This window comes from Zalophus californianus, chromosome 8 (genome assembly GCF_009762305.2).
Source record: "Zalophus californianus isolate mZalCal1 chromosome 8, mZalCal1.pri.v2, whole genome shotgun sequence".
Lineage (NCBI taxonomy): Eukaryota > Metazoa > Chordata > Mammalia > Carnivora > Otariidae > Zalophus > Zalophus californianus.
Genome location: NC_045602.1, coordinates 30,161,453 through 30,187,347, shown reverse-complemented (window position 1 = coordinate 30,187,347; position 25,895 = coordinate 30,161,453). Strand labels below are relative to the sequence as shown.

The following is a 25,895-nucleotide window of genomic DNA, read 5'->3' as shown; positions in this document are numbered from 1 at the left end:
GCTCTCTGATTCACTTAACAAAGCAAGCATAGATATTCTGGATTCAGTGCATCACTGATCCATTCACATACACATGAGACAGTTAACAAAAATAAGTATGGATGTTTCATTAAGTTACAGATAATTAAGAAGAGATCCTATGAATTAAGAAATACTTACAGGTATCCAAACGGACAATACTTGTCACAGATTATGGGTCTGCACTTCTTGGGCCGTAGGCGGCACTGACAGATCTCACAGTTGTGGGCATCGGTCAGGAAACCAAAGGGGCAGTCCAAAGTACAGCCTCGCTTGAGGCCCGAGCACAGCTCCTCCCCTGCGAAGAGAGGCAGAGAGTGTGAGGTGCTGATGAACACACGGACACTTCCAGTTCTGCCCCTACTATCTTCCGGTCCTCTTCCACAGATGTAAATACTATACTATATTATACTATAGCATTAGGAATGGTTAAAAATTATAGAGCCACCATTCCTTGGTTATCTCAACATAACTCCACATCTTGGTACTAATCGAGAAAAGAAGCCCCAAAAAACAGATTTCTGAAGTGTATTCCAATCTGGTGCTAAAGAGCAGGCTGGTGACTACTATTTGAGATATGGATGAAACGGAGTGCTATTTTTTCATGAAATTTGTTCTTATGAGTTCCTCAAACTACTGATCACCATTTAATGTTTAAATGTGAGAATGAGACACTTAAACCCCAAACTACATTATATCTTTTGCTCCAACTAAATGCTTATAATAACACACATTCTTTGATGTTCACACAGTGTTTTCTCTTAGGAACTTTAGATACAATCCTATAATACTGCACATTATATGAAGTCTAAAGGATTTCTTACCCTTTCTTTAAAAAGAAGCCTAATAACATGTTATAAAGTGAAATAGTCAGTCAGTATTTCAATTTATGTATTTTTTCCAGACCACTGACAGATAGCCAGATCTTTGGGTAAGTCTCACTGACTAAAACGCGTATGTGACAAAAAGGTCTACATTAATGTTTATCCACTATCTGAAATGTTTGAACTCTCCTCTGTTAGCAGAATTTGGAATGATGTTTTAGCTGTCCTCTATTAGTCAGTTATAACATCATTTTAGAATTAAAAAAAAAAAGGGGTGTGGGGAAGAAGCTATGGTGGCAGGCAAAAGGAACTACCAGAGACATCAGCTTTGGAAAAGTCTTCTAGAAAGATTTCAAAAGGTGTGAGGTAGGACTTCGCAGGGTAATGTACAGAATACAAGCGTTCAGGTAAGAAAAGCACGCTTGGTGGTGTGCTGAAGCAACTCAAGGCCTGTCTGCACTGAATGTAGAATCTGAAAGTCAATCAAATGTAATGAGGTTGACACAGTGATGGCAAGAGTGCAGCAATGTTTGATTACTGCTCTGCATGGGCTGGCAAGGTGGGAAGCAGAGGCTGTTTTTGTCGGAATAACAAATGAATCTGTATTTTACTTGGACACCCTTAAAGCACAAATATTATAAATAATGCATATGATACTAAGAAAAACAGAATGCATGGGTCCCCCCTCCACACACAAACCTTATCATCTAAAATTAAACCTTGAACTACAATTAGTAGGTGAGATGGATTCAGGTTTTACATAAATATTTTAAGAGAGCATCTTTTTGTGAATCTTAGCTGGCAATACACAAACATTAAATTTGCTATCTTTTAGAGAGGAAAATGTGATTTATGATATAATTTTCTACTTTGTCCTGATCATAAACCTTTCATTACACATATTTAATATAACCCTGTGGGTCTGTATCACACTGCGAAGCAACTGATTACTAATTTGCATCCTTTTTAAAAGCGAAATTCTAAATGGCTCATTAAAAAATTTGTAATTATAGGACTTGAAAGGTCATCAGTTTTCCTCTTTCCATCATTAAGGGATGATGAAGGAGGGAGAAGACATTCACAGCCACCTTTCTTTCTCTGACACTGAAATCGAAGTTGTAAACCCATTTCTCTATTCCATGAATTTTTAAGTCACAACACTGTGGACCGGGCCTGTCTCCGTCCTCTTTCCTTTCAGAAGGGGGCTCTGGGGTAGGGCCTTATTTTCTTTCTTTGTACAGCCTAGGTTACATCATGGTGTTTAGCATGGAGTGAATGTTCAATAAACATTTGCTGAATGAACAAATGGATCAATGTTCTTGCTATTTACTCCTCCACTCTCAAAGCTGCCATATTCAGAGAAAAATAACAAGACGGAAAAACTTACTCTGCTAGTATTTAAAATCTTCGAAAATACTGGCACTTACTAAACATGTCAAAATACCATCTTCTGGCTCAGAAAGAAAGAATATTAAAGACTATAAGGTGGTGGTCCTAGATCCACGTATCAATTATGGACTTTTCTTACTATAAATGTATCAACAAGGCAAACCTTTACATAAAGAGCAGAACCAAGTAGAAATATCTTATTTATAGGTGGGTGGGGGTTTATAAGTTTGTCTGAAAAGCTTTAGTACATCACTTGAGGCAGCATGAAAGAAAGAACGGTGGCCTTATGCTCATAATTTTTCAGCATTATGACTTTACTGCGATCTAAAGATGCTTTCTAATCTATCGGGGAGAATTACCATTGAAGAGAAAGTGATAAATAATGGAAAAGTCCAGCATCTGTGCGTCACAGCTGGTTGACAGCAGCTCCATAGTAAACTGTTTACTCTGGAGAAAAAGTGCTATTTGTTCCCAGGGCCAAAATATGACACAACTGTATTGGTCCTTCAGGCTAAGTGAGTACCATGTAACTGCATTTGGAACCCAATGTGATTGCGTCCCTTCTCTGCTGCAGCCCCCCGCACTCCTGGCCACACTCGCAATTCCTCCTAACCCGTCAGTTAAGAACACCACGAAGGTCCTGAGATGATTAAGTAAAGAAATGCAACATTACAAATGCTTGTCCCAATCTTGACTCTGGGCTTTAGTTATTACTTTAGTTCTGAGTTATAATGAAATGAAAGCATGGAGCCTGCCTCTTTGTATTTGTTGCTGCAACCTTATTTAGATGCTTGATTCAGATATATATATATTTCATGAAAAGTAGGAAGGCTTTTTCTTCTGGCTACCATTAATTTTCTGTGCCTGCATCAGCTTCTAAATAAAAGCATCTTTACTTCCTAGAATTACAGAATGTTAAAACTGGAAGAGAAGTTAAAAATAATCCGGTCAAATCCACTTGATTTAAAGATGTAGAAAATAAGATGCCAAAAGATGGATGGCATTTAATTCATACAGATGTCATTTACTACATATAGCTCATATAGTACAATGAAGTGTAGCACGTCTATTTGGTTAAAAAGTAATGTTATTAACAGCTTATACCAACTAAGTATTAGGTTACTAACAGCATACCTAAATGATTTTAGTTTTAACTTTTGTAGCTATCGTACTTAAAACATCTTCTACCATATTTCTTTCCTTTATTCTAAATATGGGAAAATGAGTCAGGGATAATTTAAATTCTCTGTATGCCTTTGATGCATTACTTTGCTGAGCAGTGTTATAAGAATGTTATTTGTTACAGTTAAAGTAGCAGAGCTACGGTATGCTCACACAAAAGAATATTTTGTCTTATACCTTCCATGTATTTTTTGAAGGAGTCACACTGGGTTTTGATTTCAATCTGAAAGTGGTTGTGTATAACATGGTTGGTTATAGCGCAGTATCATTACAGCCTATTGGCATGCTACTAATATTAGTCAAGGATGAAGTCCATTTTTATCTTTTTCGTATCCCTAGTGTGTGGCATATGGTAGGTAGTCAACAAATGCTAGATGAAAAAAGAACGAATGAACAACAAAGCAATGAACAGGGGAGAAATATTTATTGGGCACTGGTCTTATTTTAAGCAATCTTGATGCCAGTGGTCTATACAAACAAGGTCTAATCCCTAACAGAAAACGGAGGTATGGATGGTTAGGACCACTGCGTGCGTAATGGGCTTTGGCTGGATGCAAAAAAAAAAAAAAAAGAAAGAAACAATGTAGGCGAGAAATTTAGACAAAATCAGTATTTATCAAGTAGCTGCAACTGGGAAAGAGAACATAATTACGCCATCTTTTAGTGCAAGGAAGTTTCCTTTTTCTAAAACCAGGTGAAAGAGAATGAGAATATTTGACGGTTAAAGTTAAAAGGTAAGGGGAAAGTTGTTTGTGTGAGTGTCCTCAGAGGACAGGAAGAACCAGAGGCAGAAACGTTTGTATTGGAACAAAGGAGGGGAAGCTGGGGGCTTTCCACATCAGCCAGCTTGCGCTGACTCAGAAGTGGATGTGTTATAAAACATCTATCACTTTCTGTAAACATAGTAACAATTACCATATGTCGGCTAGTAAAGCTAGCTTTGCATTCATTCACTTAGCTCTCAGAATAACTCTTTAGTTAGGTATTATTATTTGCCCTTTACAGATGAGGACAAGAGGCCCAGAGAAGTAAAGCGACTTGCCGTGATCGGCTAGATGCAGGTCAATCTGCCGCCAGAGCCGAGGAGGAGAGCGAGGGACATACAGTGACAGCGGTCTGACAACTAAGGATTGGTCAGTTTGGTCTACTCTGACTCACCTCCCAAAGGTGTGGCTTCCAGAGGTGTCAGGATCGCTAACGGGATGGAAGTGAGCGAAAACTCTATGACCAGACTTCTGAATGATACAGACAAACCGACAAATGCCACCTGGTGTTTAATTATGTTCTTAGGTATCCAGTGGCAGCAAGTGAGATGGCCAAAGACTAACCCAGGTCAGGAATCTCAGTGTGATAAAATGGACACGTGGTCAGAATTGCAAGACCACAGAAGGGGAATCTTAAACAAGAATGATGTCCAACGGCATCCTCAATTCTGATGGCTCCTGGCTCAATCGCTCAACCAACGTCTGCTGAGTGCCCAGCATGGCCCCGGGAGATGGGTCAGTTCCTTCCCAGTTCTTCTATAGGACCAAAGCTTCCTTTTAATAGGAGTTGTAAGTTACAGAATTTGACTTAAAGTGGTGATATTTCATTAGTGTATTGGTTACAGGAGATTTTTTTCTTAGGGGGGGGTCTTGTATTCATGTTTGTGGCATGAATACCTAGTACAGTACCTAGAACTCGGCAGGTGCTCTATTATATGAGGCAAAAGAAGAAAGGTGGGAGGAGGGAAGGAAGAAAGACCAGAGATCCCTGCAAATAAATAAAATTTGCACATAATGAACAGCCAATAAAGATTTATATTAAAAAAAAATCATTGACATGAATTGTGACAGTCTCCTGTACCTATCTCTTTTGATGTGTTAATGAACTGGAGGTGCTCCGCAGGCAGTATGCACGCATGTTCCTGTTACAAAGCTGGAAGGCAACATGACCGCAGACACAGGCAGAGGAGAATTCTCCTGATAGCCTCACTCTGCAAAAAGCCAGTGATCCATTTTTTACTTGCTTCAGTGACAACTGGAGGAAAATTGTTTCTTTGGACTTAACTACAAAGGGCTCCTTGTGAAGTGCCAGGGGTCTTATATAAGCATAACCATGTGGCAAAAAAGTTCCTAACAGAAAGCTCAGGTGAAGGCAGTAGGCGGGGAGATCAGGCATGATGAAATCTCTATTTTTAGACTTCAGACAGTTCAGAAAAAAATTTAGGCATGCTCCCATGATCAGAGAGGTGTGTAGCTCAAGAGAGTTGAGAAGTATTAAAATATAAACTCTTCACAATACCAATTATCCTGTCAAAAAAACGAAGTTGGCCAGTTAAGCAAACACACGTGGATGCCAAGGCAGCTCCCTAATGAACTCAGCTTTTCAAACAGGACAGCCCCGATGCATGGAAGCTTCTAGGACATTTAAAGATGGTAACCACCAGAGTCCCAACAACAGTTTTGTAAACTCTGTTTTAGCACTAACTCCGGCAGGCAGGCAGAGTGATGGAGACATGTAATTGAAAAAGACTGAATTATTCAACACCTGTTTTGTGTCTGTCTTCTTCATCAGAAGTATTCTTATAAAATAAAGCATTGGATAATTAAGGTTAAGAGGACATAAAGCCCAAGAAAACTGATAAATCAGAAAGTAAGCATCTATCTACATTAAGTAATTCCAAGCCTCCGAACCCAGGATAATTATCCCCGGAGGCTCATGGAGAACCTTATTATAGAAGCATTGTCTATGTTTGAGAGATCAGAGGGAATGGAAAGAGATTTCAGAAAACTAAAGGAGGCCATCAAATGTTAATTCAAAAGGGACAAAGGATTCCAAACCTACAGAAACCAAACTTGACATCCACAACTGAAAATGCTGCAGAAAGAATTGTTAAACATATGATTTGTGACATTTAGAAAGCAAAGCAATGACCACCAGTAGCCAGCGCAGGTTCATGAAGAATAAGCCATGCCCCACTAGCTTCATTTTATGTTTAAAATAGGGTTTCCAGGGGCGCCTGGGTGGCTCAGTTGGTTAAGCAACTGCCTTCAGCTCAGGTCATGATCCTGGAGTCCCGGGATCGAGTCCCACATCAGGCTCCCTGCTCTGCGGGGAGTCTGCTTCTCCCTCTGACCCTCTTCCCTCTCGTGCTCTCTATCTCTCATTCTCTCTCTCTCAAATAAATAATAAAATAAAATCTTTAAAATAGGGTTTCCAGCAAAAGAGTACTACAAATATGTGTTTTTTTTAAATTATGTTATGTTAGTCACCATACAGTACATCATTAGTTTTTGATGTAGTATTCCATGATTCACTGTGTTTTGATTTGGGATAAGATACAGATGGAGTGTTTTAAGACTTCGTTGTGGAGATGGAGCTGACATATTAGCTGAGGGACTTCCCTGAGGGAGGGAGGATTATGGTTCATTCTGCAGAAAGATATTCAGTGCAAAGGGGATCTGTCCTTGGTTCTGTACAATTCATTTTACTTCAATAGTTTACATGAGAACATGCAAGTTATGCTTATCACAATTACTAAGATTCAAAAATATTCCAAATAGTTGGAAAATGGTTTAAAACTCTCAGGATAATTTCTTGTGTAATCTGGCCCTGTATTTGTATCATTTAAAAAAAAATATTCAAATACAGAATGAATGAAGAACCACCTAACATCAGCTGATGTAAATAGCACCTAGTGGTTCTAGCTACTTGTAAACTCAGGATTGCCCAATAATGTGTAATTCAAAGCACTAATGCGAATTTAGGCCACACAATAGCACTGCACGGATCAGACCAAATTCTGAAGTATTTTCTGTTTGTTTCTGGGCCACACATTTACATTTTATAAGTATGTCAAAGATGGAAAGGACCAAGAAAGTTCTAAAAACTATGTCACATGTGGAATGGCTGAGAGGATTGAAGATGTTTATTCTAGTAGAAAAATCAGGGGGATTCAAAATCATTTTAAAAACATGAAGGGCAATTCTTTTTTTTTTTCCTGGAAGCAATGCAATATACTCAATCTAAAGTTTCAGAGGGCATGGTCTGGAGACGTGATTGGAATCTACATGGAAGAGAGCTGGGGTCAACAGTATGAGACACATTCTAAGAATTATGGGGCACCTGGGTGGCTCACTTGGTTGAGCGACTGCCTTCGGCTCAGGTCATGATCCTGGAGTCTCGGGATCGAGTCCCGCATCGGGCTCCCTGCTCGGCAGGGAGTCCGCTTCTCCCTCTGACCCTCTTCCCTCTCGTGCTCTCATTCTCTCTCTCCCAAATAAATAAATAAAATCTTAAAAAAAAAAATTATGGCAGCCACACGTGGAATGTGACCACCTCTGTGCAGGTGACCGCCTTGTCACTGAATGACCTGAGCAACGGTGTTAGAGAGAGCCGACTGGGTGGTTGGAAAGAACGTGTCTTCCAAAGCCCGAGGGGCTGCCCTGTGATGCAGCTGGACAGTGAGGAGTATCTGAATACAATGAAGGTGAAAACCAGAATAAAGAACCACCTCTCCCCCCCCACCCCTCAGATGACTGTGTATCTGTGTGTGTTAAGTACAGATTTTCTTTTCTTCTTTCAGGTTAAGGGAATGTCATCAATAGGAATGAAAAAGATAACCAATCACATAATATGCTTTGACAGTATCCTATTAGGCCCAGAAAAAAAGTGCTATCTTCTGTATACTTACTGTGTTTGCACTGACAGGTTCGACAACCATTGTGATCAAGTTTGAAACCATAAACGCAGTCCTTCTCTGTCAGTGTACAGTTTGATAACTCCCCACATGCAGGTGGATCAATTGTGATGTAGGTTGGTTCTAATAATAAAAAGAGAAAAAAAATTAATGAAACATATGATTACCTCTTAGACGCTATTCAATCTTTGAAATCCCACACTACAGTAAGTTGCAAAAAAAAAAAATCAATAATTTTCATCAAACCCTAAACTTGTATACTTTCCTAATGTTTTTAACCCCTGAAACAGAAAGATTTTTATTTAGATTTTTGAAAATCCAAAAACTCTTTTTCTTTACATTTGAGCAATTTATGTATTTCTTGGTACCCTCCCATAATACTTCCCCTGATGGTCACCACTATAGAAAGCAGACAGGAGAGGTTAAATCAACTCCATGTAAATTGTTAACTATTCTTCTATTTCCTCTTGATGTTTTCTGCATTTATTCTCTATAAAAATCAGGACATAGCTTCCAGCTGTCAATTATCTCTCCATTTTGCAACTCTTCTGAAATCTGGATTTCCTATCTTTTTTTTTAAAGATTTTATTTATTTATTTGACAGAGAGAGACACAGCGAGAGAGGGAACACAAGCAGGGGGAGTGGGAGAGGGAGAAGCAGGCTTCCCGCCGAGCAGGGAGCCCGATGCGGGGCTCGATCCCAGGACCCTGGGATCATGACCTGAGATGAAGGCAGACGCTTAACGACTGAGCCACCCAGGCGCCCCTGGATTTCCTATCTTTTATGTGACACTCCTTCAATTATTACAGATGATATGATGGATAGTAGTGACTAAGAGCTTATCCTCAGGGCCCAGGGCTTATGGGAGTGGCAGAGTCAGACACAAGCAGTCAGCAGGAAGAGCGAGCGGCCATTTGGGAAGAAAAACCTAAAAGACACCCAACTCCAAAGGTGATGTTTTACTTTACTATCATGTTAATAATGAAGATTTGTCCTGGGCAATAACAGTAATTACACACTTATGTAAAGTGCATTACGGGTCTATATGTTTGCAGTGCTCTTTATAAACGCCTTCAAGCTTCATACCACTCCAGGGAGATGAGTGCTCTCATTTTCCTCATTTTATGCATGAGGAAATCTAGGATTGCTCACCTGTCCCAGATCACAGTTAGTAAATGGTGGACCCAAGACTCAAACCCAGGCATTCTGGCTCCAGGGTCACAATCTTGGTTTCCATGCAGTACAAAACCCATTGTAATGGTCCTTGTTTTGCAGCACTGATTAAGCGACAACTTACATAATGTAAGACTGTGGCCAGGGTGTCGTCAAAAGGAACAGGGCCACTGACATATTTATGTAGCTTCTTTTTAACCAAAAGATACTATGAACTCCTTCAGAGTAAGCTGGTTACAGTATCTTTGTGAAGAGCTTAGTACAGAATGTCTCTACCTATGTTTCCACAAATGGAAAATATGAGGTGCAGAGAGGGTGACTGGCTTATCTAAGTTTACATAGCAACCCAGTAGCAGGCTGGGAATAGAACAGAACAGAGGTTCCTGACCTCCCGTCCAACACTCTATCCATCAGTTCACACTGTCTTCTCCAGTTTCGTTTCCTGTTACCATGGAAGAGAGACTAAAGTAAGTGTTTTCGCTGCCACTGTTAAGATCAAGAGTTCTAAATTTTTATCCATCTGCTAAAAGAGGCCAATGATTCAGCTCTTCACAGGTAGCAGGCAGCTCTGACTTACTCAAGAGATGCTTTGATCAGCGCTCTCCCTTTAGTAAAAATACGTATGAAGAGGGTATAGCACATTCTCTGTTTTTATTGCAACACAGTGTGAAGAATGTCGCCTGAGATTTTTATGTGAACTTTCCACTGCTGTAAAATTTCTAATTTCCTTCAATCACTAAAGTATCCTTTCTGACAGGTAACTGTAAACATCCAAAAGTAGTTTAAGTTTAGGCAAGTTTTAAGATGCCGTGAATTTAATACAGCCGTGCTGCTTTCTGACATTCTTTTAAAGTTTACTGTAAACATCTTTGGTTTCGAACCTATATGGTTTTTCTTTTATCACTACTGTTATTAGTCACCCAAAATACTGATTCCATTTCAGCCTTCAGCCACAAGACAGCCAATGTTTTGTCAACATTATTCTAACCACAAACGTCAGACAGAACAGAGGACCTGTATCACCTTTAAGTAAACACACTACAGATTATCCCACAGAGAAAAGAGCTAGGTCTACGTTCTGGAGTTATGAGAGCAAAAATCAGGGCTGGATTCTGAACTATGTCCATGCTTTAGGGAATGGCTTATGGGTAAAGAAGAATTTTGAGTACCTTTCGTGGACCAAAACCTTGTATTCTTAACTGACATTTAAGTTCATGAACGACTTTTGCCTTCAGAAAATGTATTATGGAAAAATGTATTTGGGCAGATTACACCGATTCTGGAAATGCATACTAATCATAGGGTAGTATATAATTTTACTTTTGGTGAATTTTAGGGATTTGTTAAGAGGATAGTGCTGCATATGCTATTTTTGATACTTATTTCATTTAATGCCCAAAATCAGAACTGTGATCTGTGGCTAGAAAGTTAAAGGAAAAAGAAATGGGGTGGCTTGAGGATCAGAACCACAGCACTGACTTGAATGGTCCCACACTTATCCAAACAGCTTCATCAGCTAGGCTGACAGTCACAGACATCCAACAAGCACACATTTCTCCAGGAGAGGAGATACACTGAGCCTGTCTTCCCACAACATTCAGGATGATAGCTTTCGCTTAGTGTAACAAATGAAAAGAAAATGCACAGAAGGGTTGTTTATTAGGTGCTGGTAAATATTTCAGATAAAACAAGTCTTACTGGATAGCTTCCAAGTCTCAGATAATATGGCAGAAGGCAAGAAACAAAAAATTATTTTGTACCTTTAAAATTATATTTCCCCTTCATTTATGATACATTAGATGGGAGAAATTGGAAGTGTATACATTTCAAATTATGTCTCCCTCAATATTTAATATTAAAACACAGAAAAACTCAACAAAACCATTTGCTCACGAGAACTGTCGATTTACTCTAGAACTATTCACAATTTCCCCTCAATAGGTTGGCTGACTACAAAACTTTCACTGTGATATATTCAAAATAGAAATCTAAATGTTTTTAAAAAGTATTTTAACGCTTGTCCTCTCATTTTATGACATTTAACAAACAAGTATTATTTGTCTTTATGAGTACAAACTGGAACAAATTTTAAAAGCCTTTTGAGGGTGGTGGTAACGCACGATTTGGGGGCGGGAGGGTACTTACTGCTGTTGTCCTAGGTCGCTGGAGGAAATGTTGATCTGTAAGAGACACATCTGTAGACAACTAGCTGCCTAACATTTCATCTGAAGTCATGTATTACATTCTATTCCCTTCCAACATTCTCTCAACATTGCAGTGCTCGGTGTCCTGCCCTGTGAGGTCCTCTCTGTATTATAGTTAGATTTCTCTAAGAACAATATGACAGCAGGAATATGCAACTATGAATTATCTAGCAAAAGATCTGATATTACCATAAACAGATAGGAGAGTTTGCTCTCAGTCCAAAACATTCACATGTAATCTCAGAAGTGGTCCTCTTACTAACATCAGAGCAGTGTTTGGGGAAAGAAAGACCACTGCAATTCAATTTCTTATTCCTAGTAATGAACTCCAAAGCGAGACACATTTGATACCATCCTGAATTGGAGCATTTAAAATCAATGTTACATTTAGAGTCCTTACAGAGTAACGACCAAAAGTTAGACTGTTTGCAAAGTTGCTATCCCAGGAAGTTCTTGGGGTAGGTAGAGGTATTTTAAAGAATCTAGAATCGTGGTATCATAATATGATTTCTTCTAAGCCTTACACATAAAGAAGCTCGAGGAAGTGTTGGTGACATGTGAGAAATGTGTGAGCTGCTTGTTAGAGTACCCTGAACTGTGTGTGTCGGGGACTGTGACTAGCTCACATTTGGTCTGGGCAACGGTGTTCTGAACATGGAGAATATCCTGATGAGTCTTGGCCTGAAGACTAGAAGATGCGCATGTAAATCCTGCATTTCTATGTTCTTAAATTACAAAGGATACCGAGATGATAGGCCAGAAAATACATGCCTTTCCAGGAGAATGATGGTGATGCTATGCCCTTGGCAGGTTTGGGGATTATCAGTTGAACAGAGGTCCTGCTAAGACTTTTGGAGACAATGATGCATCATGGTATACGATGCCTGTTGCGTGGAGCAAAGAAAACTGTCCCCCTTCAAACTGGCCGGGCAGAGACGTGTTAGTGGGCCCTTTTCAAAGGAGAGGTCTCAGGTCTCCTCATTTAGGAGAGCGAGCAAATATTTGCACACAGGTGGGTATTTGGCAAGGGGAAGTTCAGTGAGGTAGTGCTTACAGGATCAGCCTGAAATTCCATCTCATCTTGTATTGAATCAGCTGAGGAATTAAAGAAATACCTTAATGTCCTCCAAAGGAAGAAGGCTTGAAACAGCAGGAATTCATTGTCTTTGGCTACAACTATCTCTAAAGGGAACCCTGGAACAGCTTCTTTGTGAAGAAGAATTCTAGAAATATTTTCTGAGCCTAGAAGCAATAAAGAACAAAAATGGGTGTTTGTTACATCTACATCCAGCAGTTTGCTTGCTGTTTCCTACCCCGCATCTGAGTGGGGATTGCTGCTCTCCTCAGCCCGCTGTCTTTGTGAAAGATTTTTAAAGGTTCTCTGAGCACCTGCCGCTGTCCAGAAGAGCTATTTCTACAAGAACCCTTGGGATTGGGTCAGGAGTGCAGATATTCAGCCACTGATTCTTATCCTAAGCCTTAGAGAACAAAACGCTGGAAGGAGACCTATTATAACATGCAATAACATAAACACATTAATTTATTTTACATTTATTTAAAATTTAGGGATATTTTTCGTATCGTAGAAAGCCCAACAAAACCCTTCTCAGTAAAAACATTTCCAGGAAAACATTCATATTTTTCAAGATTCAGAGAACCTCAGAAACTAAGTTTCTGAGGAACACCACTGGTATTTTACATTGATGTTCAAGTATTTCCTAGGAGCAACTGTACCTACTCAATGGAGATGGTCAGGCCCTATGGTCACAGTTAATTTGATCAGGAGTACAAAGTTAAAATAAAAGCATTATTTTAACTCCAAGGCCACAGCACTAGACCATAAAATAACATATATTTGATTATTCAGGAGATATAAATGTGTTAAGCAAACCTAAACTCTCTACTTTCTTGCTTTTGGTTATTTTACAGAAAATTCTCCAAAAAGAAAGGGAAGAAGTTGAAACTCAAATTTAATCTTTTTTTAATTTAACCTTTTTAAGATGTTGATTCAAAGTTTTAATATCAGTCTTATCGTCATATCAGATAGCTTAACACATTTGGGACAACAAAAGAACGAAAAAGAATATATTTTGATCTTCAGTTATTTTAAAGTGTGTAATAATATTGTGAATTTGCTCCTGAAATAATTTATAGAATCACCAGTTTTTATATTTCAAGGGGCTATAGCTTAAATGAACATGCTAATAGATGCTTTTAACTTGGTGTCTAATCTGTATCACTCCATTGAACTTCTGGTTTTGAAATAATGCATACAAAGTTTTTCTCATTACCTTGATTACTATGAACTGTTTATCTCCCGCAAATAATACTAATTATCTCCATTGAGAAAGGTGTGAAGCACTCTTTCTGATTAGCAACCCTGGGAAGGCTGACAGCCAATTAGTAGCTCCTGAGTATGGGTGGGTGATTCTGGAAAAGTACTAGTGGAAGCCATCTAGAGCCATCCCTCCAGGGTCTGTCTAAAGCACTACCTCCGACAGGGGGGTAATTAGCTCTAGTTACAGATTTCGATCATCTCTAGGAGTATTGCTTCACCCTGCTGAGGCCTGGGTGCATGGCTGGGCTGGAGGGCCTGGCTCTGGGCAGCGGCTGTCTACCAGCACCCCTGATTCCTACCAGCATACCTGCGTGCAAACATGTGCGTGCACACATGTGCATGCACGCACACACACTAAGAGAAGTCCTTTCTGGAAAAACCTCATTATAGGCAAATTTCTAGAAAAAGTAGTTTTTTTTTTAAGGCAGATATAGTCTTACATTTCTTTCATAAGTTAAAAAAAATTTCAAGTAACAAGATACATGAAATTTACTCCTATCTGTCTCTGATGTACCCCTCCTTTTGGACTTCAATAATGGTTTGCATAATGTTACATGGCTCTTGTCTGTAAATTCACAAGCCTGCTTATTGGATTGTTGAGAGACAGAGATGAACAATTATGTTCTCTTTTCATTCCTAATTCAGGCCTTCTCTTCCTTAAGATTTTTTAAAAAATTATTTATTTACTTATTTATTTGGGGACTGGACTTGGTTAAGCCATGTGAATAGCTAGTGAGTGGGAAAATTCCAAAGCTTCACTCACTTTCTAAGGCTAAATCTATCAGGTCCCCATAGCCTACCAGTTACTGTGCGCCTGGCCGGGGGCCATAAAACTGGAGATAAAGTTGGACAAGACAGAACCAAAAGAGATAGCTTATCTGCTTTACTGTGTCTTCATATGTCATTCTGTTACCACAGTGGCTTTTCATATGTGACCATAACTAGTCAGAAAACCATTCCAATAAATCACCAAATTGTCAACATAATTACAGCTTGGGAAGAGAAGTACTATAAAGATGAAATTTTCCCAAATGAAGCTAGAGGGGAAACTATTCGTGTAGATGATGAGAAGAGAGAGACTGAGGAAACAAAACTCCCCTAATCTGGAAGGTGGGGATTTCCATGGGGTATGGATGTGGATGTACAAAAGTCTCATGAAGTCATGGAAAAAAATCTACAGCTGGAGTTTTCAAATTCTTTCAGCCACTACACACTTAGTGATCCTTTTTTCCTTTGTATATATTTCTCATAACAACACCTACATCCTTGTAATTTTTAAAGTACTTATCATAAGAGCAGTTTCTTTATTTTATTTTAAGATGAATGGTGTGAAAATGTCCCCAAGATCTGTATTATTTTATGGTCAGATAGAGAAGTGACCATATATTTACTTTAGACCTATTAACTTTGTATGCTTTTTCCAGGGAACTTGGCTGTTGGAAATATTTTTCTTCCTTTATCAATCTCATATTTAATAGGAAAAGACAGTAGTAGGATTCTGAGATTATTAAAAGACCACAAAAGAAAAACTGAACTTTTTTTATGGAGAGGATATTTTTTTTCCAAGAATTCAGCTTGAGAGATCTCACAAAATGACTGGATTCCAAGAATAATTTGGATCTTTTTTAAACTTGTCTTATATTTTGTTACATTATTTTTATTGTTCATTTTCCTAGAGGATGGAACCAGAAATAAGGGGTCACATTTATAAATACATTTGTATGTACTGTGTGTGCATACACACATTTTAATAGCTATCTTGAACCTGGGTGTGTCTGTCAGGTGGTCAGAATTTTGGTATCTCAACCCAACCCTCTGGAAAATGGCTGAGGACCAGAGAGGAAAGGTCCCTGCATTAGGAACAATGGTTTATTCATGGTTTATAACCTTAGCACCAAGCCTAGTACTTGGCCCACAGTCGTGCTAAATGAATGAATAAAGAAGAACAAAGACGCCTGAACATGGAAAGTCAGGGCACACTTTTTGATGAAGAAGGGCTCCCATTCAGTATTGTCCTTAGCAGGCTGAATCTCTAATTTCCTACCTTTTGGAGGACTCGACAGTAAGTTCCTTAGGATTCTCATTGCTGCAGCAGTCCCTTACACATAGCGGGTACTCAATAAATGAGCTTCTCTCAAGCAGCAAGCTAGATCAGAAGGTTGCTGTGAACTAGACTCTCTAATAATAGCACAAACTGAGCAAAAATCCCCAAACCCAAGCAGTCTCTGTGAGAAACCCAGTGATGATACTCAACTGCCTAAAGTCGGTGAAATTATGATTTGTATCTCTGGCTTGAGAAGGCAGGCAAGTATGTAAAGCATTGTAGGTCTCCCTCAAAATTCTTAACGTAAAATCTGATACCCCAAATTTCAATTATCTGGGGAATTCACTTCTAGGACTATCTCAATTCACTGATGGTGCCAAACGAATAAAGTATTATTAAAATAGTCCTGAAAAGAGCTGGGCACGTACTCAATTCAGCAACACAACTAGCAGGGGATGAAGAATGGGCACTTTTGCTGAGTGTTCTGCAAATTTACCTTGTAATGGAAACAAAGACCAGCAAGAGTCAGAAGGAGAAAAGGGATGATTCAAAACAGGAATGCAAACAAGAACACTGATGATGTCATCTCAGTGCCCGGCACCTGGAGCCCATTTATTTCCCTCAGTGGGGACGTGAGTGTCACTGGTCAGGGCCCAGGGCCTGGAAAGGACAAGGCTGGGCAGAGGGCGAGTGTGAGCACAGAGACAACTGGGGAGAGCGACTCACATGCCCTCGGGTGGGGCCCGTATCCCTGGGCAGCCGCAGTAGGCTTTCCTGGAGGTCAAACAGGTCAAACAAAGGTCCAAATTCCTGAGCCAGAGGCTCAGGAAAACTAACAGGATCAAAGGCCAGGCCACAAAAAGGTCAGAATAATGGTAACTGGGTCTCAGCCCTGAGAACAGAGCCAGGAGCAAGAATGGCTTCTGAATCTGAGCCACGATGGTCAAGTACTTTTATTATTCACCAACTTAACTTTCCTCACCCTCTCCCTTCTCACGATGGGAGTCTAAAGGGAAGCAGTGCCAAGGACATGGATTTGGGGTCAGGAGATTTAGCTTGAGTCCCTATTCCCTCACTATCTCACGTGTGGTGCTGAACCTCTTTGGGCTTCTATAAAATGGGAATATCCACTATTCCAACCTCGCAATATCACTTGAGAGGCTCAAATCAGATCATAAAGAGGGGATGACAAACTCTAGATGTTTGGATATGACCTGTTGCTAGAATTACCGTTGTCATGACCATCCTGCCTGCTTGGAGCTCGACCTGGTCTCAGAGGATGGCTGAGTAAATGAATTATGTGCCCTTTTGTAGGCCTTCAATGTTCAGCTGATAAATGGTACAACTGCTTTGGCATTCTGAACCCCGTGCATTGTAACCTAAGCATCCTTTTCTATCTCCGGTGATAACATGAAAAGCATCTGGGATGTGGGTCGGTCCACGACATCCTTTCATATGGTCTGGTAAGCTTTGGAGCGTGTTAGTGACCAGCCACTGGCGCCTTTCACATTTGCTGAGTGGCAGTCTGTTATCATTGTTCCGCATTTTGACTGTGCCCGTGGTGTCTCGGAGAGAACAGAAATCTCTTCATAATCAGCTTATCCAGTGTGAGTTGAAACAATGGTTCTGTGTGCCTGGCTGACCCCGTTCTTCCTCTCTCATGATGGGGGCCTTGCTGGATCTTTGGGGAGGAGGGCAAACTCATTACATTCATATATAGAATATTTTGGTAGCTTTGCCAGTAGTCCTGCCACTCTCAAGTTGCAAGAGGATACAGAAGACCCATCTCTAAAAGCTGTCTTTGATGAGCAGATCCTAGTTTCAGACGTGGGACCAGGTAAGACTTATGTCAACAGTAAGAGACAGTTCAACCGGGACTTTCTTAGCAACAATACTGGGGCCATCTCACTCAAATAATAACGTGCTCAGTGTCTGTCACAGGACTGTAGAGCATCTCTACTGAATTAATCTGGCCTGAAATCTCCACGGAATCTTTCTAAAACTTGGTTCCCGGAAAGCATGAAAGAGTCATGATCTTGAAAAGATCTGAACGTGTCAATCCCTCTCAATCTGTGAGATCTATGGCCATCCCAAATGGTTTATCATTGCTAAGCATTTTTTCAGATGAAATTTTTAATAAAATAGACAGTCCCTAAATTGTTTTAGAAAGTGAGCTGATGTGCAGGGCAATAGCTTTCTAATTAAGGTGAAAAAGAATACCATCCCTTGTCTTCCTACTGATGGCCAAAGTAATGGTGCCAGGACCAAATACAAGGCACAGGCATAAGCAAATGGTAGGTATCGAATACCTCAACAATCATTAAATATAGCTTGCTTGATTCCAAAGCAGATCCAAAGCAGCCTCAAATTATGTCATGCATGTATTACTTTTTTAAAGTGAGGAAACGAGGGCCAAGGTAAATTTTAAGTAGAAAAGAATTCATTGCAGCCAGGGATGAGGTCAGCACCCAGAGTGCATGCTGTGAGGTCCTGGCTGGTTGGGGACGTGGCTCACAGACTCTGCTCTCAGTCTGCTCCAGCAGCCAAGGTGAAAAGTCAAACCTAGAGGGCCCAGGGACCAACTACTTGTTGGCCTTCAAACTTTCTTGGGGATTCCTGATTGTGTTTTACAGTGGTGTTGCAAAGTAAGAGCTAGAGCCTTGCCCTGAATCTTATTTTCGATTGGTGACCAGCATTAAATTCTGTGGTTTCCAGTGGTCTGGTCATCTGAATTCGGCTCTGTTTCAAGCAAACGTGATGATACATTCAGCTAATCTCTCAGGTGTGAAAGTACAATTCACTTGATGTGTAAACAGGTATTCTGTAGATATAAATGGTAAGTACAAATATGGTCTAACTGCTAATAATTCAACTTGAATTAAAAAAAAAGAATGTGTAAAATGCCAAGGAATCACCATCACCTCGTGTTTCTGACAAATTTCAAAAAAGCACTCAATGTTCATTATCCCTTATTACCTATTAAATTTCGATCAAACTGATGGTAGGACCCCTGGACCAAGACATGGCAGTGCTGAGCCCCCTGTAACAGATGTCCCAGCGTGCATGCTGATGGACACGGGGAACATCTGGGAGTCTCAGACTGAGATGGGGACATGTGAGTGTGATCCAGCTCCCTGCCCCCTCAGCAGCTAACTCCAGTGGAAGAGCCACAAATGGCCAAGGAACACTCTTCAGCAGACATTTTCATTCCTGCAGGGTTTTTTTGTTTGTTTTTTTGTTTTTTTTTTTACAATAATACTGCAGCAGACATTTTATACACTTGAGTGACATTTTATCTTCAATAATCAGACAGACACGGCACAGAAATACTTCTAAAGAGGGCCTCTAAAACAATTCACGGGGTGTACAATCTCTGAAGCTAACCCTCATGTATTAAATAATGGGACATTGTTGTGCTCTTATAAGATAAACTGAAGACCATACACTGAAACAGTTTAAAATGGTACCACCAGAAGTGGAGTTAGAGAGCTAGGGTATTAAAAATAAATCATGTAGGAATCACCACACCTCTTAAAAGAGTTATTTCTATAGGGAAATTATTTTAGTCTAATTTATTTGAAACTATGTTTGAATCGAGCACCTGTAACTTCACGAAATGTTGTAATACGTGACCATTTAAATAAATGCTTGAGTCATAAAAAACACTATGTTGTAAGTGAATTGATTTTTTTTATTTTTAATAAATACACGAGGAGTTGTAAGCGTCATGGCTAAAAGCACTCACTCTCAGAGGCTATATGCTTGTGCGGAAATGCTATTCATGTTAAAATTCTCTTTGAAACTTCTCTTTGGAGTTGCTTTTCAGAGCAAATTACTATGTCATAGAAGATAAAGTGCCTTTATTTTACCGTCCCTTTTTGCTTCCTCTGAACGATTTTACCGAACTAGGTCATCCACTTTTTCACCAGACTTAGACGTGAATGACTCTATTTCCTAGCGTCTGATAAACCTTGCAAGTCAGGGGTCTGAGAAGCTAAGGGCATTCAAAAGGATGGGCCACCAGCTCCGATGTCAGTTTCAACAGAGAAGTACCAAAAACATTTTGAACGACTCTATTTCTGCAGGAGCTGTGCAGTTTTCCCATAGGACTATTTTGAAGGGAAAAACACTTCACTTGGATACGTGCATCTTGGTACATTTAAAAATAATCTTGCTACTTTACCACTGGACCTTGTATTGGTATCAACAAACAAGCTTCCTCTGAAAAGGGCTGTCAGGTGCTTTAAGACAGGTATGTTGAGACCAATCCATTTGCTAGAACGGAGGTCAACAGCGGAAGAAGACGACAAGGATTCTAAAATAAGATGGTCTAACAGAGTCAGAGTCAGCAAAGCAGAAAACCTCTGAAAAGCCAGACAATGTGATTATTAGTTAAAATGTTCCATTCTATCAAGCTGACAAAAACTAAAAGAAAACCAATTCTGCTACTTCTGGGTTGATGGCTGTACCATAAAGAAAACGGAATCTTTCGCTTTTAAAAGTCCATGAGCCTTTTCTGAAGGGCATGTTTCTTAATAACCTTCATTAACTTCTGTTTGGTTGCCTAAGAGTTGTCTCTTATCCAAAAAAAGTTTAACACAGTCTCAGTAGAGACTGTGTTTATTTAAGCTTGTTGGAAAAACATTCCTATCATTTCAAGAATGACTAAATATTTTTCATTCACATAGTTAGCATTCCAGACTCTGTTTTCCTGCCTCTGTTGATTAGATGAAAATTAGCAGGCCCAAGTCTGAACTATGAGATTCAATTATTATCTACGTAGGAAAATTAGGAGACACCTAGCAATAATGCTCTTTTAGGCATGGGAAGTGGACAGCAGGAGAAATAAAGAGCAACCTGCCCCTTGCAGGCCACATCCACGGGAAAATGCTTAATAGCCGGGACTGCTGGAAGCTGTAACATCAGAGGCAGAGGTTTTTCTAATCATGTGTTTCACAAGACGCTCTCAACAATAACATTCTAATGTTATTTGAAATACCTAAAGCTATTTTAAACGACCAGAGAAAATAAAAATATTATGAAATCCATCCAAGAAAAATTTTTGATGCTTTAGGTTAAATACCCATCTAAGTTAACACACAGTCCTCTGCTGGGCATTTGTTACCCCAACGTAGGACCTTATTTGGACAAGCTAAAAAACAGACCGTGCTATATTTTAATTCCCATTTATGGAACGGGTTTCCAGGACACTTAGAGTTAAAAGATGAAACAGCATGCCTAACAGTCTTTGAGATATTACGAGTATTTTATTATTCTTGGCAGACTAATAATAGCACTGTAGATGGCACTGAAACAATACCACCCATAAACTGATTTCTGATCCCTGTTTGATGTACCAGAATGTTGATATCATGTGACCTTGCGGCATCTTTGACTTCACTGCCTCTTGGGTCAGCCAAACTATGTTTGACTCCTTGCCACAGAAGCAGTAGCTTAATCATTTGAGATACTGTTCCGTGAGGAAGTATTATGGGCAGGGCTGGAAACATTTTTTCTTGTTTTAAGGAATTCCCACCCAGATATGTGCCTGGTACAGACTTTTCTGGCAGCCTAGGAGAAATTTCATGTGAAGGGCAGCTTGATTCAAACGATATCATCGGCCTTTATGGGAAAGAATAGGGTGTTCCTAGGAGGACTGAGGAGGACAGTATGTTTGACAGCTGAGAGCCCCCCAGCCCTCCAGAGGTACGCAGCACGCACTCTACTCCGCGAGCCGATGGTGAAGTGGCTTACTCAAGTCACACAGATCAAGAAAAGCCTCATGCTCTTTAACACTGTCCCGAGTAGGACCAGGATTACCCAAGTAAGAGATCCAAGAAGGCCAGGGGCTGGGAAGAAAGATGGCTGGTTGTCTGGTTCAATCACATTCTATCCCAAAGTCCAGAGAATTAGGAAGAATCAGTGCACAGGGAAGAGCAGGTTTACTCCAGGTTAGCAGAATTATTAGACTGGTTTGAAACTCCGTTCAGTTTCATATAATAACTCTGTGAATAGCACACATTTTAAGTTTTTATTATGGAAATTAAAAAAAATACTGAAGTAGATAGAATAATATGACAGACCTTTATATATCTATTATCTAGCTTTGATAAGCTACAAATAACTCTTTGATTTCCTGTCTGAGATGGGAAACAGATTTGCTTTTGTTTCAGAGAAACAGAACTAGTAGAAAGAAACTAGCCAGTTGCCCAACCACAAGCATGGAATTTATTTACTGGCAACCTAAGTCGTGATGCTGAATATTACCTTATAAAATATTCCCCACGTTGTTCCTAATTTTTGATAGGTGATACTCTTGGTGTTGGCTCCGAAATCCCCCAGGTCATCAGAACAAACAAATCCTCCCAGCAGGAGAATGTACACACTGGGCCTGATGAACACTCAGGTCACAATGGCCAGCTGGGTGGGGTCCAGCCATAGCCCAAGATGAGCAGGCTTGACATTAAGACTTCGAAGTGACGATGAAATTCTTATCTCTTGCATCAGGCGTAGCAGCCAAGCTGGCCTCACACCTGTTCACATTTCTTGCATTTTTCTTATTGAGTCATCCAGGACATGTCATAGCCACCTCAGCCAAAATTTCCCTCCCCTACACCTTATCTTACCTTTAATTATACAACAGATTTTTTTTTTTTTTTTAATAGAAAGTAGTACTGTGTCCTTAGGGTCTCTCTGACATTAAGAATCAGCATAGGCAGCATTTGTATCTGATGTTATTGGGAAAAAATTCAGTATTTTCAATATTGAATTGTGACATTAAAAAAAACCCTAGCTGAAATGACAAGGCAGCAGCACCTGTATACTTGCTGAAAGGTCTTAGAAGCAGTACATTAAGTTTGGCAGCGAGCATTAGCCTTGTAGGGTCTGCGGAAGCCCCACTCACACTCTGCGATTCTGGACACAGGGGCTGAGCTGCAGAGAGAATGAGCCACAGTCTACAAACCAGCCTTGGAGGGCCCTGTGGCTGCCCTGGGAAGGCGTCGAGAGCTCAGTGTTCATCAGGAGGCTGAGCGGTACTTGAAGCTAATTGGTCCAACTCGCCTATAGACATCTGGGCCCACCGTGTGCCAAACACACTCCATCTAACACTCTGCTTTCTATTCTCAGAGTGTATTTTCAAATATAAGCATTCTAACATTATTCCTTCTTCATCTGATCAGGGTCAGCATTTGAGACTCTGGTTAAGGAAATCTTTATCAGGGTATGCCACTTCACTCAGCTAAGACGGGGAGATCTGTAAGAGGAGATTGCTTGATTTCCTACTCCAGGCTTTCCCTCACTCCCTAACTTACTCGCTCATCATTTATTCATTAAAAACTTCTTCCATGTCAGGTGCTGTTTTATGGATTCAAAAGTATATGATAAGTTCCTAGCTCATGGGGGAGTAGTCTCGTTCAAGCTACTGGTAAACCTGGAGTGCAGTGCAGGGTCTGTCTCAGAGGCAGTACACCTGCAGGGTCCAGAGCCAAGGCTCTAGGAACACACTGCTCTGCATTTTTGAGCTGTATGACCTTGGGCAAGTTACATGACCTCTAAACTTTGGGTTCTGTGATGATGAATTAAGATGGTCCTACCAGAGGAAAGTTGTGAGGATCAAATGAGCTGTTGGTCTTAAAGCATTCAGGCTGGCTCAGTCAGTGTGCAAGAAATGTTAGCTACTGTCATTAAGGGCTATAAATAAGATGACACAAATGGTGCTAGATGCCAAGGAAGACCTCATTCTGCCGCCTTCCTTTTCTGTTTTTAGGCTTTTTTTTTAAGATTTATTTATTTGAGAGAGAGAGAGAGAGAGAGAGAGAGAGCATGAGTGGGAGGGGCAGAGGAAGAGAGAAAGAGTGTCTCAAGCGGACTCCATGCTAAGCACGGAGCCCGAAGCAGGGCTCGATCCTACGACCCTGAGATCATGACCTGAGCCGAAACCCAGAGTCGGACATTCAACCTACTCCATCACCCAGGCGCCTCTCTGTTTTCAGTTTTTAAGGAGATAAGGACATATCTTCCATCTGTATACTTAAATTGCAAACTTTATATACTATTCCATTCTCTTCCATCCTAGCTCTTTAAAAAGGGCCAGAAAATTTAAATCATGCTATTGAAGAAGAAGAAATGAAGAGAAAAGCCAGCAGAACATAACCCAAGAATATAATCAGTTAAGACTTACAAAATGGGATGGCTTATCTGTATACCTGAATTAGGTGTTGACAGTAACTTGGTAAGACTCAATCATGAGAGTACTTAAGTGCCAATTTAAAAAGCACTTACGTACTTGTGGATCAAGTTAGCTGTCAAGTAATAGCCAAGTCTTGAAGGGGCCCCAGGTTCCAGTCCCCAGTCCTCCAGGAGTAACCAAACACATGGTGTTGTCACTTGGAAGGGTATGGAGCTCCAGGAACAACAATGGTCACAAGGTGCTCAGTTGTCCCTGCAGGTCCTAACATGCCATATTTGGTAATACATAATTTATTTAGAAAGAATCTCAAACCACAATCTTTGTGTGGGCTCTTTCATCTCATTTCAGGCCCTGACTACGTACCCTGGGACTGTAGCTAATAGGGTGAGGGCCAGCATTTGTTATGCAATTGTGCGCAGAGGAATTTACTGTGTACAAACTGCATAAACACCAGTGTTCCTGATTTTCTCCAAATAATTGCGGCTGATTATTTATTACACATTAGCACCTTGCTTTTTTTCTTATTTCATCTAATCTTTTCACTATTCTGAGATCACCTGAAATTCTACTTAAATATGTTGCTAAGAAAGTATTTTCGAATAGTTCCAGAGACTTTCTTGGGTCCTATAAACTAAGCAATAAGATTCATTCACCTTGTATTATTTTATAAGTTTATTATTATTAATAAATAACCTTTTAGGATTCACTCTTAAGCTGGGCACTGTTTTTTGATCCCATACCTAACGAATCTTTCTGTCTATTACATCTTAAAACGGGAGTTACTGGAGAGCAAGCACAATCTTATATGAAACTCACTACTTAAGAGCAAAAACAAGAAATTCAAGATAATCTAGTTCTCTGAGGACTAGAAAATGGACTGTGCTGAAGGCTGGATGAAGAAGGAGAGAAGGCGAACAGAGACCAGCAGAAGCTTACAGCTTGAAATCAAGATGCTGAGTTCTGGCGAGGAGACAGTCCCGACACGAGTCTTGGGAAGGAAGTCTGTGATGGGCCTCTTCAAAGGCATCGGTCCTCCTCAAACTGCCACCCCACTCCTGTCCCACTCCCTGCCCCCGACACAAGACCAAGAGCCAGAGATGAAGAGTGATGCATAAGGAAACTGGAAATAGAGGTATGAGCAAACAGACGACATCTGGGAGCACGGGAAACAGAATGTAGCTGAATCTGACAAGACGTCCCTGTATCCCATCATGGCTACTTAACGGCCACTGACCTTGGAGGAAATTACCCTCGTCTCTTTCAACCTTACTTTTTTCATCTTTAAATGGGATGACGAAGCCTGAAGCCTGCAGCACTGTTATCGAGAGGATTCAATGACATCAGGTGCAAATACAAAGCACTTAACCCCACAGTACCTAAATACGGGCATGCCTCTTCTCCTGGTTTAATTTAAAACAGCCTAAAATATTTTCTCTGACTTTAACAAGGAGTTGTCTCTTATTTATCTTTGTGTCCAGTGCTGTATTTGGACAATCAGAAGTTCTTAATAAATTTTTTGGAATTAACAGCTGACCAAAACTATCACTCCTTTCTCAAACAGGAAGATTAGATTATGACTCCATGTAGATGCTGTGGGACCGAACTCTAAGTAATCACACTAACATTCACTCCCTATCCAAATATCTACACGATGTACGAATCCATCAGTCTGTCTCACACACACACACATTCCTCGTCCCTGGCAGTCTCCCTGCTCTATCACAGTGGTGGTGGGTATGCTAGTGCTGCAAAAGGGCTTGCCTTCCCTTCATATACTGTCAGAGGGAAGGCCTTATTATTTTTTTTTATATAAGCTTTTTAGTCTTATTTTCAATTTATAATTCAAGACT

At 40.2% G+C, this 25,895-nt stretch overlaps 1 protein-coding gene across 4 annotated transcripts in view; it reads right to left on the bottom strand.

The window, feature by feature from the left end:
- CRIM1 (cysteine rich transmembrane BMP regulator 1) overlaps nt 1-25,895 on the bottom strand; it is a 185,828-nt gene that overhangs the window by 42,058 nt on the left and 117,875 nt on the right. For all 4 annotated transcript variants that reach the window (XM_027622860.2, XM_027622858.2, XM_027622859.2 and 1 more), the window contains exons 8-9: nt 8,089-8,217; nt 160-316 (exon numbers count right to left, since the gene is read on the bottom strand). In XM_027622860.2, the coding sequence (XP_027478661.1) occupies nt 160-316; nt 8,089-8,217 (286 nt within the window). The remainder of the gene's footprint in view (nt 1-159; nt 317-8,088; nt 8,218-25,895) is intronic.